This window comes from Danio aesculapii, chromosome 3, assembly GCF_903798145.1.
Source record: "Danio aesculapii chromosome 3, fDanAes4.1, whole genome shotgun sequence".
NCBI lineage: Eukaryota > Metazoa > Chordata > Actinopteri > Cypriniformes > Danionidae > Danio > Danio aesculapii.
In genome coordinates this window covers 26,162,713-26,181,578 of record NC_079437.1, presented here as the reverse complement: position 1 = coordinate 26,181,578, position 18,866 = coordinate 26,162,713, and the positions used below count along the sequence as shown (strand labels likewise).

At 35.5% G+C, this 18,866-nt stretch overlaps 2 protein-coding genes across 2 annotated transcripts in view; one reads left to right on the top strand and one right to left on the bottom strand.

Annotated features, from left to right (window-relative positions):
* The first annotated feature begins 2,673 nt into the window (after positions 1-2,673).
* atf7ip2 (activating transcription factor 7 interacting protein 2) lies at positions 2,674-10,630 on the top strand. The gene is made up of 12 exons (XM_056453521.1): positions 2,674-2,722; positions 2,904-2,995; positions 5,661-5,792; positions 6,326-6,412; positions 6,503-6,582; positions 7,727-7,779; positions 7,872-7,927; positions 8,976-9,018; positions 9,105-9,157; positions 9,757-9,817; positions 9,928-9,983; positions 10,058-10,630. The coding sequence occupies exons 2-12, from the start codon at positions 2,906-2,908 to the stop codon at positions 10,457-10,459; spliced, it is 1,113 nt and encodes a 370-aa protein (XP_056309496.1). The 5' UTR covers positions 2,674-2,722; positions 2,904-2,905; the 3' UTR covers positions 10,460-10,630.
* Positions 10,631-13,161: 2,531 nt separating this feature from the next.
* emp2 (epithelial membrane protein 2) overlaps positions 13,162-18,866 on the bottom strand; it is a 31,355-nt gene continuing 25,650 nt past the window's right edge. Inside the window, 1 exon segment of the mRNA XM_056453520.1 lies at positions 13,162-16,521. Within this exon segment, the coding sequence (XP_056309495.1) occupies positions 16,352-16,521 (170 nt within the window). The 3' untranslated portion in view covers positions 13,162-16,351.

Sequence of the window (18,866 nt, the reverse complement as noted above, 5' to 3'; positions counted from 1 at the left end):
TATAATTCTGCAATTTATTCAGCATGTCAAAGCACAATAAAGCCAGAAACAACACAAACCAGAACTTCTTTTTCTCTTATTTTGATGTGTTCTGCAGCCAATAAATTTGTCTTTTTCTTTTTGGACACTGTCACCACTCTTACTTGAATTGAGTTTTAAAAAAGACTTTAAAAGAAATAAAAAATTAAGAAAGAAAATAAAAAAATCGAGTTATTGCTTAGGCTCAAATTGCAGCTCTCAGTTTTCCCTGGGGGTTTTTGTATTTCAGCTTAATACTATATCTACTGTGGCACTGGGTATAAAGTCAAGCGTGAATGCAGGGAAGCGGTATCATGTCTGTTTGAGAAGTAATGCAAAGTGAATGCCCCTGCAAAACAAAGAAAATGTGAACAGTTAAATCAAGACTGTGCAACCAAAGATTAGGTAACAAAGCTCAGATGAAGCTTGTTGGAGAAATGCACAGGACGCTCTCTAAACTTGCATAAACAAATACAAAACACTCAAATCTCAAAAGACAGTAATATTTTTACCAAAGAAATCACTATTATATATAGTCTAAATTCCAGAGTGCAACCAAACATTCAATACTGAGGGAAATCAAAAGTAAAATATGTTTTGTTGAAAACCTACAAAGACCCTTTCCATTGTACAAAAGATTCTTGATTTAAACACTATGCTAAACTTTTTTAGATGATTCTAATTATCTTGTTTCTGAGACCAAAGAAAATGGTTCTTCTATAGGCATCACTGCTAAACAGCAGCCCGCCTCAGCATATAGTATAGTTCTGCTTGTACCATTAGCATAATATACCCTTCTGTAGGGTGTCCAACAACACACAACCATTAAAAAGAAATATTATACTTTGCTGCACAGTGGCATAGCAGCATAATAATTTGCAGAACCCCACTGAAAAGGATGTGTGGAAACGCTAATGCCTGAAGGACCCTAGGGTGCACCTGGGCTATAACATTTTATATCTCAATTACAGATGCGGTAAATTTGGCATTTTAAGGGAAACGTTTCATTATATACCTGCACTGTACAATGTATGCGTAATTTACCCCTGTGGTACCCAACCCAATAGTATCTGGATGCAGCCTAGATGATGCAAGCTGAGACTGCATATCTCAGTGATGCAATGTCAGACACAATGCACTAAATGGAGCTAGTGATGTCACTGTGAGGGGTGGGGTTTAGGTGAGCACATTAAAAAGCATTGGATGCAACTCACATTGCACTGCACAGGTCTGCATCCTGACCCCTCTCGTGGCACAGACGCGTCTGCACAAACATCTCCAACCGCAGGGTGGCGCTTTATCCTCCAGGGGCTAATGTGTTCATCGCTTGATGTGGTTTTTGGAAAGTGCGTGGGCCAACACAATTGTGTGTGCGTGTGTGTGCGTGTGTGTGTGTGTGTGTGTGTGTGTGTGTGTGTGTGTACCACAAAACTAAGGACAATCAAGTCTGATTAAAATATGTCCGCCAAGCTTTATTTAAAAAAGAGTGAGTTTTCTCTACACTAAACTCAATAGTGTGAAATACTACATAAATAAACAAACAGGAAGCAAAAATGGCAAAAACGAAGATTGTGGGAGCACTGAGCTGATCATCTCCCAGTCTGACCATATATTGGTAGTGATTGAAGGTCAGCGAACATTTGAACAGTTTGTTTCCAAGAACCGGTTCAGATAACCGACTCAGCCAGGATACATTTCAGGGTGTTCACACCTAAATTGTACATAGATATATTATGTTAAAACCCATTTAACCTTTATAAATAGTTGCCTATCCCATTTGTCATTAAAATGACGTCCTGTATCCATTACTTGATTATTAGAAATACATTACATTTTTTTTAAAAATTACGTTCGCTCCACCGGATAAATAATCAATTACATTATCAAACATTCCCTACTACTGGATCAATAGACTAATATCAGTCAATCACGAACTAAACATGTAAAATAGAACTGTGAACTGTTGACTCGTCAAGCCGCTCGAACCATTCCTGCAAGAACCGATTACACCAATTCATTGAAAAGATTCGACTCAGATGAACGACTCATCATTTATGAAGCAGTTGCTGCTTACCCCATAACCTCTCGTAGAAGGACTTATTTTATTAAGGAAGCTCAATACCGGAGGAAATCCCCGCAGTGTCAATACACACTAAGCTGTTTACCTACGACCAGTTCGTCATTCTGTTTAAATTAGAGATTCGCCAGGTGGGTTGTTTTTTTAGATTGTTTTGGCAGGACAATGCCCACGGTATTCGCGGGCTTCGTTTGGAGTTTGATACGCTCGTTTTATGGCAAGCGCTAAAACCACGCTTTCCCAAAACTCGTTGACAGTGCACGTGTTGGTGAATAGAAAGTTTTATTTATTAAGGCTAGCTGATTTACTAAGCATTTGAAATCGGCCACGGTCGGATTTTGCATTTTTTTCTCTGAATCAGAATAGCAAAGTTAATCTTAGCATCAGCGTTAGCTGTGGTTGTCAGTAGTAACCGTGCGTTAGCGCTTGGTTCGTCATCGCTGAATGTAGTCCGTTATGCGTCTCTGAGCAAACATTTAGCATTCATGTAGCTATAAATGTTGGTAAAGCTTTTGACTAGATATTCTTCTGCCATTTCCCGTTAATCACTTCCGGGTTATATACCCAGAGCCCTTTACTCATGTTCAATCACCCATGGAAAGCGGGTGTGCTGTAAGAACAATGTTTGTAAGTTATGAGTAAAGATAAATAAAATGGCTATTATTCAATATTTGCATTCTATTAATGTAAAACGAATCGCTGATGGTTGCATTCACGATCTTACGACGTATATCTAATCCGTTATGTATTGATATGTAACTCCTGATCAAACCAAATAATGCGAGATTTGCATCTGTTCACACCTCAGGTATGAAAAGAAGCAGATATGAAGATGATTCTGGAACGTTACAGTTGGCTCCAGGCAGTGGTCAGAAAGCTAGCAAGCTCCCCCGATCCGAGGCAAGTTATGGTATAATGAAAAGATGACACTACTCGTCTGATGCGTTGACATCTTTGTTTTAAAATGAGAAAACGGAGTATTTTGTTCGTTACACTTGGATTTTTGTTAAATTCAGACCTCTTTTAGTCTATGAGCTGGGATTAAAGTTAACTTGGCCACAGATCTTATAATGTTGAATTTGAGTTTACTTTACAGCAGTAACATTGACCTGCAATTCTGCAAAATCATGGTTACACAAAAGTCTTTAATGTAAATTGGTAGTGTACTGTTTTTGGGACGTTTATCTGATTATAGTTCAGTGGTAAAAAAGAAAATCTGTATTACAAAATACGCACTGCCCCTTTTCCGGGAAGTAATATAAACAGTCTCAGCATCTAAATATGCAGTAGTACAGCATAAACAGTATAATAGCCTATCAGTATGTTCAATGAAGTCAGTAAGTTTTAAATAGTAGTACTGCTCCACAGTGATTTGACATTTAGGGTAACAATCATTTTGTGAAATATCTTTACATTTAGTAGATGCTTTTGTCCAAAGTGACTCACACCCATGATCACACATCCAAAGCAGTGGGTTGAGTTGGGGTATTGGTGTCTTGCTCAAGGGAATCACCTCAGCTGTGGTATTGTAGTGAGTGCTGGTTATTCACTCCCCCCACCCTTCCTTGCCGGGACCAAAACCTTTGACTTTTGCATCACAAGTTTAACTCTCCAACCATAAGGCCATGGCTGCACAGCTATTTTCCAGGGATATAAATGTCACCTTTTATTTTAACATCCTAAAGAAGGTTTTTTTTTTTTTGATAATGATAATCTTACCACCCTTCTACATTGTAAAAAATGACTTAATTTTAAAGTTTACGGCAATCAGCTTCAGGTCATTTTTTGAGTTTACTCAACTTAAATCAAGTCAAGTGCAGTGCTTGGGTTGAAACTGAGTCAACTCAAAATCGCACTGCAGCAAGTTGCCTTACATCTTTTTTACAGTGTAGTTTCTTGGCTGCAGTTTGCACATAATTGTACGTTTAAATGGTTGAACTCCCTGTCTAAAGTTTAGATTTTCTGCAAAAAACAGGCAATTAATTTGACAGTAATTGGCTTAGTGGGAAAATACTCAAATTAATTTTCATACATCAAAATAATAAGTCACATGCTTTAATTTTTTTATTTTCTATACTTTATAGTCTGTAATTCCGTTAAGACACTCTATCTAGGGATCACAATTTAGTTTTTAGTTTGTAGAAGTTTATTGTCATTGCATCATTTTGCATGTACAACAAAATTTAAACATGTCAACCAGTCAAAGTGCAGCAGTCATACATGCATTCAAACTATTTTTAAAAAGTGTTATTAAGTGTTATAATAGCAAATTATTTTCTTCCTGTTCACTAGGAATACATTTTAATGTGAAAACTGAAATTGAATAAAGTCAGACAAAGTTTGTCTTTTAATTGGTTTAATTCTCCAGAGAATGATCAGTTTACACACAGACAGCCTCTGTGAGCAAAAAGATCCCAAGCATGGGCTCACAGCCATTTTTAAAGACAATCTTTCAATATTTTAGATAAGAATTTCTCTACAGCTCCTTAACTCTTGAACAACCAGTAGATTACACATGGCTGTAATAGCCCAATGATTATAATGCATTTGATCTTGACTTTAGCAAAGACTTAATCGATTTATAATATCAATGTATAATTATCAATCATCTATATGTGATCATAAATATTACAAATTTCCATCGCGGTATATAAGAAAATATCTAAAGCATAAAAATGTCTGTCTATTTGTCTCATGAGTCATAAAGGCAGTTGCTGTGGCCCAATTCACATATGTATACTACACCCTGGAAGTATGTACTTATGTTAACTGTAATTGTAATACTTTAAACTGTACTACTATCTTTCAATTGTTTACAAATTTATAGTGATGGTGATCACCCAGTGATGGTTTGGAGCTGGATGGACATCCGGTGCATAAAACATATGCTGGATAAGTTGGCGGTTCATTCCGCTGTGGCGACCCGAGATTAATAAAGGGACAAAGCCGAAAATAAAATAAATGAATGAATAAAACTTAATGAAACTAACAACAGTAACTGAAAAAAAATAACTAATATAAAATTATTTGCAAAAATAATAGTTATTTTGAGAATTAATAAGCACTCATTCTGTGGCAGAAAATCTGGTGCTAAGAGAAATACTTGTACATGGTGCTTTGGCAGAAACACATCAGTCAAGTGCACATGGTGGGGAAAGGAGCGAGGACTACTAGTGCTTTACAAAAGATGGGTGTAATGATTAGAAATCATTTATGAATCATTTAGAATTCTTTTATATATTTAATGAACAAGACAGAATGTTTTATTTTTACAGTTACAGTGAATTGTGATTGAAGACTTTAGCCCATATTTTATCATTTTATGAACCTTTTTTTTCAATTCCATACTTTCATTTTAACATGTTTTTTATGCATATAAAATAGCTAATTTTATTTGATGCAAATACCAAAATGGGAAGCCTCACTTATGACCTTAACATTATATTTAGACATATCAGATATTTCTTACCTCAAATCAATTTCATTTCCAACTGTTGTGCAAACCTGCTTTTCAGTATTTTAGCAAGCACTTCATCTCACCATTTGTTGCCTTGTTCACTGATAGGTTGAAAAGATTATTTCAGATAAGGTTGGGACTGCAGTCGAGCAGTCTGACTACAAGATGAAGAATCTGATGGAGAGGATCAGTGAGGTGAATGGTGAACCCAGATATGATGCCAGAATCAAGAGTCTAGAAGTAAGTGGCCAGATTTCCTTCTTTTTAGTCCTCTCTTGTTCTATCTATAATCAAAGAAAATTGTGTATTAAAATTTCCATGTTGGTGGCGCAGTGGGTAGCACTGTCACCTCACAGCAAGAAGGTCGCTGGTTTGAGCCTCAGCTGGGTCAGTTGGCATTTCTGTGTGGCGTTTGCATGTTCTCCATGTATTCGGGTGGGTTTCTTCCAGGTGCTCCGGTTTCCCCCACAAAGACATGATGCGCTATAGGTGAATTGGGTAGGCGAAATTGTCCATAGTGTGTGTGTCTGTGTGTGTGTGTGTGTGTGTGAATGGGAGTGTATGGGTGTTTCCCAGTGATGGGTTGTAGCTGGAAGAGCATCCGCTGCGTAAAAAATATGCTGGATAAGTTGGCGGTTCATTCTGGTGTGGCAACTCCTGATTAATAAAAGGACTAAGCCAAAAAGAAAATGAAATGAATTTTCATGTTATTATGACATCCTGCAGGGCCAGTATGACATTGCCACCACCATATATTTTCTCTTTGCTTTTAGGCCCATGTAAAGAAGATAAAGCGAAGAGGAGATGCTGTATTTGCATATATCAGAAAATGCAGGTCCCTGGGGATTTCTCATAGTCGGGTATGAAATGAGATTTGATTGTTAAAAGACTGATATGCATTTTTGTGTGTGTAACTCATCACTTTTGTGTCGTTTTTATCTTCTTAACAGTTTCTTCCTTCTTTAAGCCCCCCTTCTGGACAGCCACAGCGATGCATTTCTCCAGCTGAATCGCTAATCAATACGTCAAGGTATTCTGCAATATTTTATACATGTTACAGACTTAAATCATAAAACGTCAGTGGATGAAATATAGCCTTATTAAATATTTTCGATTTTCTGTGTTAGTTTAGATGCATGTACTGCATAGGCTTTAATGCTGCAGTCTGATGCCTTTCCATTTCTGTTTGGGAAATGGTGCAGAGGCAGTGTGCCTGCTGTTTGAATGACAATAGCTAAAATATTCCATTTACTGTTTAATCAGAACATATTCTAATAGAGTGATCAAAGTGAAATCATCTCAGTGCTCCCCTGTGGATCTTTTTCTTTTCAGTCAGTTGTTTTTTAATTCAGTAATGATTCAAGGCTGCAGTCTTGGCACCTTTCCATTTCTTTTCTTTCCCTGAGGTGCTGCATGCCGAGTGGCGTTCCTTCACTTTCATGTGTGGCTGTTGCAGTTCTTATAAACTAGTGTGCTTCACTGGAAAGGCGTTCATTGCAGCTTAATGTTTGTGTTCCAAGGCCGACAAAGCAGACTCATTCAACCCATTGATTACAGCTATTTGTTTTCCTAGCCATCTGCTTAATTGGTGAATTACTGCAGTCACGATTAACTGTAAGAACTAAAATGTGATGGACGGAAACTGGGAATGTCTGACTGCCTTGCAGGGATTTAAATGTAACAAAAATTATGATTTTACATAATATAAGGAAAGACTGTAGCACTAAAATCATGAGCATTGTAAACAGTAAAAGAACTGTAAAAAAAAATAAAGCATTGTTTTTTTGTGTGGTTTTGATAGAAATGCAGCAATACTTCAGTTGTGGGACAATTATGAATGTATTGTTTATTGTGTTGCATTCATTTTGTGGGTGAATTTGTTAGTTTATTGTTAAATAAATACAAAAATATTTATTGAGTTGTTCTTTTAATAACAATATCTTTATTAGTACCTCATGTACAATTAATGCCGGTCAATACAGGAAAGCTATGGAGATTCTTAAGTGTTTGATGTCACATGAAAAATATGGATAGTGAATAAAATGAATTTAAGCATCACAACATTGTAATATGCAAATTATATGATATATTATATTTAGTGTTTATTAAGATATTTAAAAGATTAATTTTGAAGTGAGTGTTGGGTAACCAATTTTCATTTATTTTTTAACCAGAGGTTCAGTCAATGGAGGATCTATTAGTGACAACGCTTCGGTGTCATCAGCAGGTCATGTTTCTATTGCCATCATAGTATTTTAGCTGCTAAAACATTTGAATTATAACTTAATGTAACTAAAGTGATTGTTTTTACATAAATAGACAATGATGGAGATGTGACACTGAGAAGACCAAAGGAAGGCTTCTGGCAGAGTTTGGTAACTGTTTTTGTCATTGTTTTTAATCTCTTTAAGAATCACTGGCCTTTTGTTTACTAATGGAGGTTTTGATTATAAGTGCAATATCTGTCTCAGTTGATTTGGGTAGACATGCCCGGTCTGTGCTGGAGAAAATAGCCTACAGATGTTTATATATTAGAGTTGGGCCGATAGACGATGCCATTGTCCATCGCCAATGGCCGATAGACAACACGATGCTGAGCCAGCATCACCGATCCTCTGCCCCGCCCCCGTCGCAAACCCGCTAGGGAAAAATATACACTTAGGCCCTGTTCACACTAATTGGTCTTAGTTTTAAAATGGCATTTTAGAACGAAAATGATCTACGTCCACACTGTGTTTTACCTAGCATTTCTGAACAGCCCTCCGTCCGCTGAAAACGCACATCACTTGACCACACAATACTAACACACACAGACACACATGCTGTCATGCGCTCGTCTGAGCTCCAGAGAGCAGTGCACGTCGGACAGGTCATCAAGGATGTACCGCTGGATCATGTCTCACTATAGTTGTTAAACGTGATATTAAATTAATCTTGTCTCTATCTAACGACTCTGTCGTTTGAATCTATCAGGTAACATGGCACCGTCAGTACACTGCATCAATCTTTCACACTTGTACCTAGTAATTTTAGTGAAACCCTCAGATATTGTTGGTTGTGCACCTTTTAATAACCAAGTTTGTGGACGCCATTACAACGACACAGATCGCGCTGCCTATTTATGCCAGAGTCTCGCGGATAAAGTGATTGACAGGTGGTAATCTGTGTGTAACTTACCTTTATTTATTTATTATTTGTTTATGGGTAAAACAAAGACCATGCGGGTCAGGTAGTTGAAACTGTAAAATATAATTAATTCATTAGAAACTAATTAATTATTCATAAATAATTCACCTCCACCTATGACAACGATGCCATTGTCCATTGCGATGTTTCACATTAGACATCATAAGATGCCAAATTTGTCAACATCACCCAACCCTATTATATATGAACCAAAAAATGGTTTTCTTTTCATTTTAGCGGTCTAAGAAAAAGGTTGTCGACCTTACAGAAGAAGACAAAGGTATCTGGTCTTGTTTTGTAGTCAAATTTTATTTAAAATGCTGGACTGTTGTAATTACTGTATTTTGTGTTTTTGTTGTGGTTCAGGTTCAGCTGCCAGATTGAATGAAGAGAGACTGGTTGCCCAGTCACCGGACCAGGTATGCCAAAAACTCATTTTAGAGTCATTCCAAATATTTTTTTTATTTTTTAACCATTTGTTAGTTTTTTCCTCACATTAATACTTTTTTCTCACAATTACAATTTGCATATTATAATTCAGAATTGATAGTTTACTTTTCCCAATGGGGCTTTTTTTTCTTGGGGGGAAAAACATTTAATTTTGCATCTCATAATTCAGCTTTTTCCCAATTGTGTTTGAATTTGACAGCTAAATGTTTACATTTCACAATTGCAAGTTTTCATATCACAATTTGTTCTATTTTCAATTGTGAGTTGATTTCTTACAGTTGTAAGTTCACATTTCCGAGTATTGTTTTTTTTTTTTTTTCTTTGCTTTGGAATTCTGAGTGTACTTTTCATGATGGTGAATTTTTCTGAAACTTTTCTGTCTTTGTTTTAGCTTTGTTTTTGATTGTCAGTGATTTTCAATAATAAAAGATTTCTATCTCTCAGTTCAAGCTTTTCTCATTATTGTAAGCTCATATTGTGATTTGATATAACAACTCTGAGGGGGAAAAGAAGTCTTGATTTGTAGCACATATTATACCAATTCTGTTTCCAAATCTGTGCCCTGCAGAATTTGAAACCCTCCAAAAAGTCAAAACCCTCAAGCACTCCACCACCTATAGCCATTAAAGGTATGATGACATTGAATTAATCATGTTTATAATGTTTATCATAGTTTCATTCTAGAAATATAATTAATGCAAGTCATAAACAGCTTTCTTATATTCCCTTTCTTAAACAGAAGAAAATCCAAGCAATACAGAGGAGGACCGTGTCACTTCTGTACAGTTTGAAGAAGTATGCAAATATTTTCCACTACACCGATGAGTTTTACATCAAAACATCCATTTACATGTACCTTTCTTTCATAGGAGGACTGGCACTCAAAACTACATCCGTTTCCAGACACTCCATTTCCCAAAGAGCTGCCGGTTGCAGCGGCTTCTTATAACTTGCCCCAGAAACCAGTACTGAAGCTAGCTCGAATTGGACGTGCGCAAGAATTGGGCATCGCGTGGAACGTTGAGCACAAAGATCCCCACGTGGCTGAGATGAATTGCTATCACATTTACGTTTCCCATGAACACAAAAACGGCACGTTCTCTCCATGGAAGTGTCTTGGCGTGATCAAAGCCATGCCTCTTCCTATGGCCTGCAAAGTGTCTGACTGCAAAGGAGATAAACGAATGTGTTTCATCGTTGTGGGAAAGGATATATTTGGCCGTTTTGGGCCATACAGTGACATTCGTACCGTTGCACGGGGACAGAAATGATTTCGGCAACACTTCTGGAGTGCGTAGAATCCATTGTTCAAGTTTGGATTGTTCAGCGAGGATTAATGTGAATCTTTATACTGAAATATAGAGTAAATATTTATTTTTTAAATGTTTGAATTTCACAAACAATGTTGCATTTGGTTAAAAAAAATAAAGTTAAAGCTGCTAGTTTACGCTTTCAGTTTTTGTATTTTTAGTTGTTTTTTCATACACTGCATACGGGTTATGTTCATTAAGGCAGTGTTTCCCAACCCTTTTCCTGGAGGCACACCAACAGTACATATTTTGGATGTCTCCCTTACCTGTCTAATTAACTTCAGGTTTTGGAGTCTCTTCTTATGTTCTAATGAGGGGATTCAGGTGTGTTTGATTAGGGAGCCGTTGAAAATGTGTAGTGTTGGTGTGCCTTCAGGAACAGGGTTGGGAAACAGTGCATTAAGGGTCATTTCTCTTGTATTTGAATATCACATAGAAGTATTACCAAAGAAGCCGTTGTCTTGTGGTGTTTTTATTTGTTATAAAGCTACAAACTTATTTCGTTTGCATCTGGCTTTCGTAAAATGAGGTCTTAAGTGGTATGAGTCAACAAAGCAATCACTAGCCATAATAGACTGGAGTGGAATCTTATTGTCTAATGTAAGTGTCAGAAAAGCAATTCAGAGAAGACATTTGTTTCCTGTAATGACTGCGTTTGAGGATTCTACTTCACGCTGCTGCAGAAATGACATTCAGCCCAAACGAAACGCTGAGGAATTGCACATTTTGTTTGTCTTCTTCATCTGACACCTGATTCATCTCACCAGCTCATTAGTATATCTGAATTCTGTATAGGAGACTTGAGCTGAGTGTGTGCTGGTATTGGGAGGAATGCAAATTGTACCGCTTTAAAACGTCTGTCCTGAGGTCTGTTGTACAAAATGTGTTGAACCATCTCTGGGGTGGAGTAAGTTTTGAGTTGACAAATCCAGTTTGTTTAAGATCAGGTCAAGTGGTTTCACAATGCTTGATATAATTTCCAGGGTTTAATCCAAAGTTTGTAATGGGGTATATGCACACAGACTTTTAATTTCAATCAGCCAGCCCTATTGATTGAATTATCTGGTTTATTGTTATCCATACAAAAGCACTGCGTTTTTAGATCTGATTTCTTAAAAAAAGAAAGAAAAGGAACTAATCTTCCCTGCCTGGCTGAGATACGATATAAAGTGGGTATCAGACCAAACAAGAAGCACTGCATTAAATAATTTGTTTTTTCTACGCCATGTCTTTAAAATATGAAAATTAATTTTACCCCAGCATTTGAATAGAATTTCTGCGCTAACCTGCTGCTAATGATGGCGCCTGCGTTTAAATGCTATTTCGTCTCTTTTTACACTTTAACAACCAAATGAATGCTCAAGTCTGTTTATATTTGAAAAACAATACAACATCGATGCTGTAACAGAAACCTTTTGAAATTGAAAATAGTCATAAACCTTTCACCAGAAGTTCATCGTAGGCTAAAAAACACTAGCTGTGCAAAGTCCATTAACTGTGGACCACTGGAGCTGCAAACCTCCGATCACATGACATTTGACTAGGTCAGTTTGATTAATTTCTCTCTTGAACTTTAAAAGATATTGTTTAGTAATAAACAATATTATATAATATATTTAAATGTATTTTCAAGGCAGATATAAACACTCCTGAGACAAAAAATAAATTGCTAACGCTTTATGCTAATGTTGTTGACTAAATGTCGTCCGAAATAAGAAATGTAGCCGCATACTCTCTTGAGTAGACACTTGTAACTACTACACACAATTTGCCATGTTGTCATTGTCACATGACCTACCAGCATCGGTCTTATCACTTTAACGCAGTGATGCTCAACCCTGTTCCTGGAAATCGACCTTCCTGCAAAGTTCCGCGCCAGCCCTGATCAAACACACCTGAACCAGTTAATAAGGACCTGAACAGCACTTGATAATTACAAGCAGGTGTGTTTGATATGGGTTGCAACTGAAATCTGCAGGAAGGTCGATCTTCAGGAACAGGGTTGGTCACCCCTGCTTTAACGTCATTCATAAATTCTGTCCCGTGGCCTTGTGGGATAGTAAAGTGTATTAAATGAACACTTCAGAACCTCACCAGAAGTAGCCCATCTGGGCACTTTCTGCTCAATCGTTTATGATCATTATAAATTCAGACATACTACTTTGGTCAGATACTGGATTTTACCTGCTATAGTGGTTAAGCATGAGGTTTCAGACGCAGCCTATATTTATTACGAAATGGGGCAAAGTCTCTTCAGCTTAAGCTTGATGTTATAACAACCTCCCTACACTAATTTGAAACACTAAATCATTTTGTTTCATCTTTATTTGTTCTTATTAAATTATTAATCTCTTTGTTTTGCATACATTTAGTATTTGGTACAGTATTTGTCAAATTAGAAAAATCTAATTAGTAAAAACTAAATAAATGACTGACATTTGCACCCTAGCGTTTTTCAGACACAACATAAAAATGCAGGGTCAAACAATTAATTTTATTGCATAAAATGTAACATTTTTAAATAATAGCTTTTATTTTGTGCTTGCCTTAGGATTTGAATCATATTTGTTTCCATATGAATGACTCTGCAGTATTATGGAGTGCGTTGCTATACATCAGTATTTTGTGTTCATCATCCAAGCATAAAAAAGCCTCAAGACAGATTGTTTTAATGTAAAATACATTTATTTGATTAAAAAAGAACAATTCTGAGCCCTTGATGGGATCAGTCTCCAGAAACAGAGCAGACCTGAACAAGTCAGCAGACATTTAAAAACAAAGCTGCCATTGTGGTTTCATTTCCGATTACAAAAGCCTTCTTTAACAATGAATTAAAACCTTCAGAAAAGTGAGCATTAAACAACCATGTTCAGGTCTGTTGATATAATACTTCATTACAAAAAACAATATTAACAGCAACAATGCAGTTAGTCTTAATAAATACAGCTTAACTTCACTTTCGCCTAAATGATTTTAGCTAGTTGCTTTTAATTCCATAGCAGATTTGAGGACGAAAATATAAAAGGGTTAGTTTGCCCAAAAATGAAATAACTGTCATCATTTACTCTCCTGTTAATTGTTTAAAACATATTTAAGTTTCTATTGAAAACAAATTATGTTCTTCTGAAGAATGCTGGATGATGGTACCCATAGACTTCAATAGTAATTTATGGTACCATTGTCATTTTTCAAAGTATCTTCTTTTGTGTTCAACAGAAAAAAAGAAACCCATAAAGGTTTTAAACCACATGAGGGAGAATATATTGCTGAGGAAAATTAAATTTCTGGGTGATCTATCCCTTTAAGACACGAAAACTGAAACCACTGGTGTGCTTCACCAACACCTTCATCTTACGGTTATTATTTGCATGAATATGACAGAAATCCCAAGTGCCCTAATCAAACTCAATGCCTAAAAAACTACAGATCTGTACTTATGTTAATAATGATTTTATATTAAATGCTGCAAACAAATAAAAACATGCAATATAATAATTAGTCAACACTAAAAGACTATTTTACACGAAAACAAAAACTATACACGAGAACACATCGTGCCACTACTATCAACAATTTGTTCAGCTTCAAGTATGATATAGTGCTCTGCAAACTGGCAGCACGATATTTCATATTTTGTTGGTTTTAATGACTTCATCCCAGGCACCAATAATGACCCGGAAATATCAGAATAACATGTTATTTAATACAAACTGCCAACTTCACACCATTCACGTCGAGCCCATAGTGGTTGCATGTAATAAATATGTCCTATTATATCTACCACTCCTGTCTCATTCTATTCCTCTATAAATCACAGCACTTTTTAATGGGAATTCTAGAACTAAATTATACACAAGATTATAAAAAATAAACAAAAGTGACACTATTATTAAAATCTAATTATGTTTCCAGTATGTAGTGATTAATATTACAAGTGGCTCTAACTTTGGCAAGTACACTACCAGTCAAGAGTTTTGTTTTTAAATGTTATTAAAAGAAGTCTTTTCTGCTCATCTGCATTTGTTTAATCAAAAATACTCTAAAATCTTGTTTCCCAGTACTGGGTTGTGGCTGGAAGGGCATGCACTGCTTAAAACATATGCTGGATAAGTTGGCGGTTCATTCTGCTGTGGCGACCCCGAATTAATAAAGGGACTAAGCCGAAAAGAAAATGATTAAATGAATACTGTAAAATCTGTTTAAAAAATGTAGTTAAAAATGGAAACGTGTAGTTTAAAGAGTAATTTAATCCTGCACTGTAAAAAATCTTGCTGCTTTACATTTTTTAGTTGAATCAAATGAACTTTTCTAGTCCTCTCAACTCAACTCTCATCTCAATCAATCAAACAGACAAAAATATTAAGTTAAACTTTGCATAAATAAATTTTGAAAATGATTGAAACCTGATTAATTTGAGTGAAAGCACATAAAAATATGTTGACTGTTTGTCAAAACATTTTCTACTGTTTGTGATTTAAATTTAATTTACTCATCGTCAGTATCACGCGATCCTTTAGAAATTAATGAACTATTGTTTCATACCTAATGAATAATAAGGATTTTTATAACTATCAATGTATTTTTCCCCCACTTCATAGTTTTGTGGAAACTGTAATATGTCATCTCAACTTACATCAATCAAACTGATGAAAATTATTACAAAGTTTTTACACTTTTAATAACTTAAAAGATTTAGTTCAAACCTGATTAACTTAATAAAATAAGTCATTCATTCATTCATTTTCTTATCGGCTTTTCGTCCCTTTATTAATCCGGGGTCGCCACAGTGGAATGAACCGCCAACTTATCCAGCGGATGCCCTTCCATCAGCAACCCATCTCTGGGAAACATCCACACACACTCATTCACACTCACACAATACGGATAATTTAGCCTACCCAATTAACCTATACCACATGTCTTTGGACTGTGGGGGAAACCGGAGCATCCGGAGGAAACCCATGCGAACGTGGGGAGAACATGCAAAGTCCACACAGACATTCCAACTGACCCAGCCGAGGCTCAAACCAGCGACCTTCTTGCTGTGAGGCGACAGCACTTGCTACTGCGCCACCGCGTTGCCTAAAATAAGTTAAAGCAGCATAAAAAAATTTATTGTTTTGACTTTTTGTCCTATTTTTTTTTTTACAGTGTGATTCAAAGCTTAATTTACTTCAGTCTTTAGTGTCATGTGATCCTTAAGAAATCATGATTAGCTGTCCTATTATATTCACCCATATTTATATGTAATCAATAATGATTCTTATAATTGTCTATAAAAAACCCCACTTTGAAGTTTGTGGAAACTGTAATTGATTTGACTATTTAGGATTCGTTCACAAATTAGTTTTATTTATTTTATAAACATTATACATTTCTTTCACTGTTGTAAAATTGAATGTGTCCTTGATGAGTAAAAGTAAGTATCAATGGTACTGAATGTATAGTGCTGACTACAGTTCCCACAAAAATATAAGGCAGTCCAACTCTGATGATAATAATAATAATATATTTTCCTCGATGATCATCTTATAAGTATTACTGAAAACTGAAGTAATGATGCTGAAAATTCCACTTTAAATCATGGAAATAATTTACATTTTGAACTTCAATAACTAAACTCTCATTTAAAATAGTATTAATATTTAACATTTATTTATACATTTAACTGTATTTTTGATCAAATAAATGCTGTCGTGTTGAGCAGAATTCTTTGAAAAATGTAAAAAAAAAAAAAAAACTTATCCCAAACTTTAGACCAGTGGTGAATTTTCATCTACTTTTAAAAACAAGTTACATTAGAATTCGAGTGTCTTGGCTAAGGCTGCAGCTGGTGAGGTGGTGTGTTGTGCTTTATTTGCGTTTTCTAAGCACTAGATACATCAGACCACTCAGGAGCGTCATTGGGAACGCGACCCAGGCCACGACAAAGGAGTAGCCGTACTCTGCATCCTTATACTCGTGGCCATTGAAGGTTGAGTGTTCTGCTGTGTAGATGGAAGCACCGGTCATCACACAGAAAGCTGCGGGTTTAAAGAAGATAAGAAGATTTAGAGTTTTTTTATGTCTATCATACGGATACAGACTTAACATTCATCAAATGTTTCTCTGAGTTTACAATTCAGGGTCATGTGTTTGAGTAATACACAATTTTAGTTTTCTTCTGTAAACAGCTGATATTTATCACTTTAGTATCATAATCATCACATAAAGCAAAATAAAGTGTCATACGTTACTTCAGAAGAGTTAGGAAATCAATATTTTGATATTAAATTACGACACAAACATTATCTGGTACTCTTCTGAGGAATTGATGTTTTGGGAAAAAATGCTTTAAATGGCAATGTGTTTAGAAGATAATGTTTTCACAACTGTTTTCAGGCATTTATAGAATAAGTCTAAACATTTTGCTCAAGCTAATACCTAATAATGGGAGAGAAGTAAGTAAACAAAATTAAATATATGTACAGTTGAAGTTAGAATTATTAGCCACTCTGAATTTTTAGCCCCACTATTTTTTTTCCCCCCAACTTCTGTTTAACGGAGAGAAGATTTTTTTCAACACATTTCTAAACATAATACTTTTAATAACTCATTTCTTATAACTGATTTATTTTATCTTTGTCATGATGACAGTAAATAATATTGTACTGAACAGAAACAATGGAAGTAAAGGAGACTGTAAAGCCTAATTTAACCCAATGCGTGAAGTTGTGGGTGTGGAGCTGCTGCAAATACTGTACAAGCATCAGATGTGTGTCTAATATAAAAGTATAGTTATTTATTCTATTTTTCTTTTTTTCCCTTTTAATTACTGATCATTTGATGCGCTTTGATTCACTCTCTGTATTACCCTGCCTTACAGCCTTTCTGGGTGTCCACCATGATTGTAACACTGACTGAACACAGACTGGACAGCCTAATTTAACCCAATGCATGAAGTTGTGGATGAACATCACAGAGCTGCTGCAAATACAACAAATACAAGCATTTAAGAGTCTTCAGTTGTGTGTTTTTCATTTGTTAATACTGTTCGTTTGATGCGCTGTGATCCTCTCACGCTGCTCCAGTGCTGCCTGACGAGGGCATTACATTCAGACTAATGCAGCAATTAAAATCATACATGACTTCACACTTTACTAAGTCACATCTGTGCGGGTTATGTCAAGACATATTCTCTTATTAAGTCAATCAACTCGACCTCTCAGCATGTATGAAGGATAAAACCCTGCCATAAGAAACACCGTGCCAATCTTAGTTTGGTTTGAACACGAGCGGAGGTGAGGGAGGGTAGCAGGAAAAAAGAAAAATAGAATAAATAACTATACTTTTATATTAGACACACATCTGATGCTTGTATTTGCAGCAGCTCCACACCCACAACTTCATCCATTGGGTTAAATTAGGCTTTACAGTCTCCTTTACTTCCATTGTTTCTGTTCAGCAAAGGGAACTCAACCAACCCTGTGACATCAGACACAGCGACATTCCAAGATGGCTGCGCCCTAGGTCTAAATTCTATAGTATTTTATTTCAGCTAGAATAAAAACAGTTTTTAATTTTTAAAAAGACATTTTAAGGTGAAAATTATTAGCCCCTTTAAGCTATATTTTTTCCTATAGTCTACAGAACAAACCATCTTTATACAATAACTTGCCAAATTACCCTAACCTGCCTAGTTAACCTAATTACCTTAGTCTTTAAATGTCACTTTAATCTGTATAGAAGTGTCTTGGAAAGTATCTAGTAATTATTTACTGTCATCATAGCAAAGATAAAGTAAATCAGTCATTAGAAATTAGTTATTAAAACTATTATGTTTAGAAATCTGCTCAAAAAATCTTTTCTCCGTTAAACAGAAATTAGGGGAAAAAAATAAACAAAGAAGCTAATAATTTAGGGGGGCTAATAATTCTGACTTCAACTGTATATGTATATGAAGAGTTCAGATGCAAAAATCTCTAAATGCCATCTGAAAATTTCTGTTAAAATGAGCATTTTTATAATATCACTTTTATCACAAAAGTCTTTAAAATTAAATAACTCAACATAAACTAAGGAAGTTGAGAAAAACATTCATTTTTTTAATCTAAATTTCAGACAACACTCAGAACTCTTCACACACAAATTTCTTTGTTGAAATAAAGTGCAAAAAATAATAAATCTACAGATATTTTCATTAAAATGTTTACAGAAAAGCACAGTTATTTTACAGACTTTTCCTAGATTATTACGAGCAAATCCATTCAAAAAAGTTACACACTAAGAATTTTACAGAGAAACACTGTTATTTCACAAACTTTTCCTAGATTATTATGATCAAACACCATCAATAAAGTGACTGCTCTAAAATTTCAAAATTTCAAAT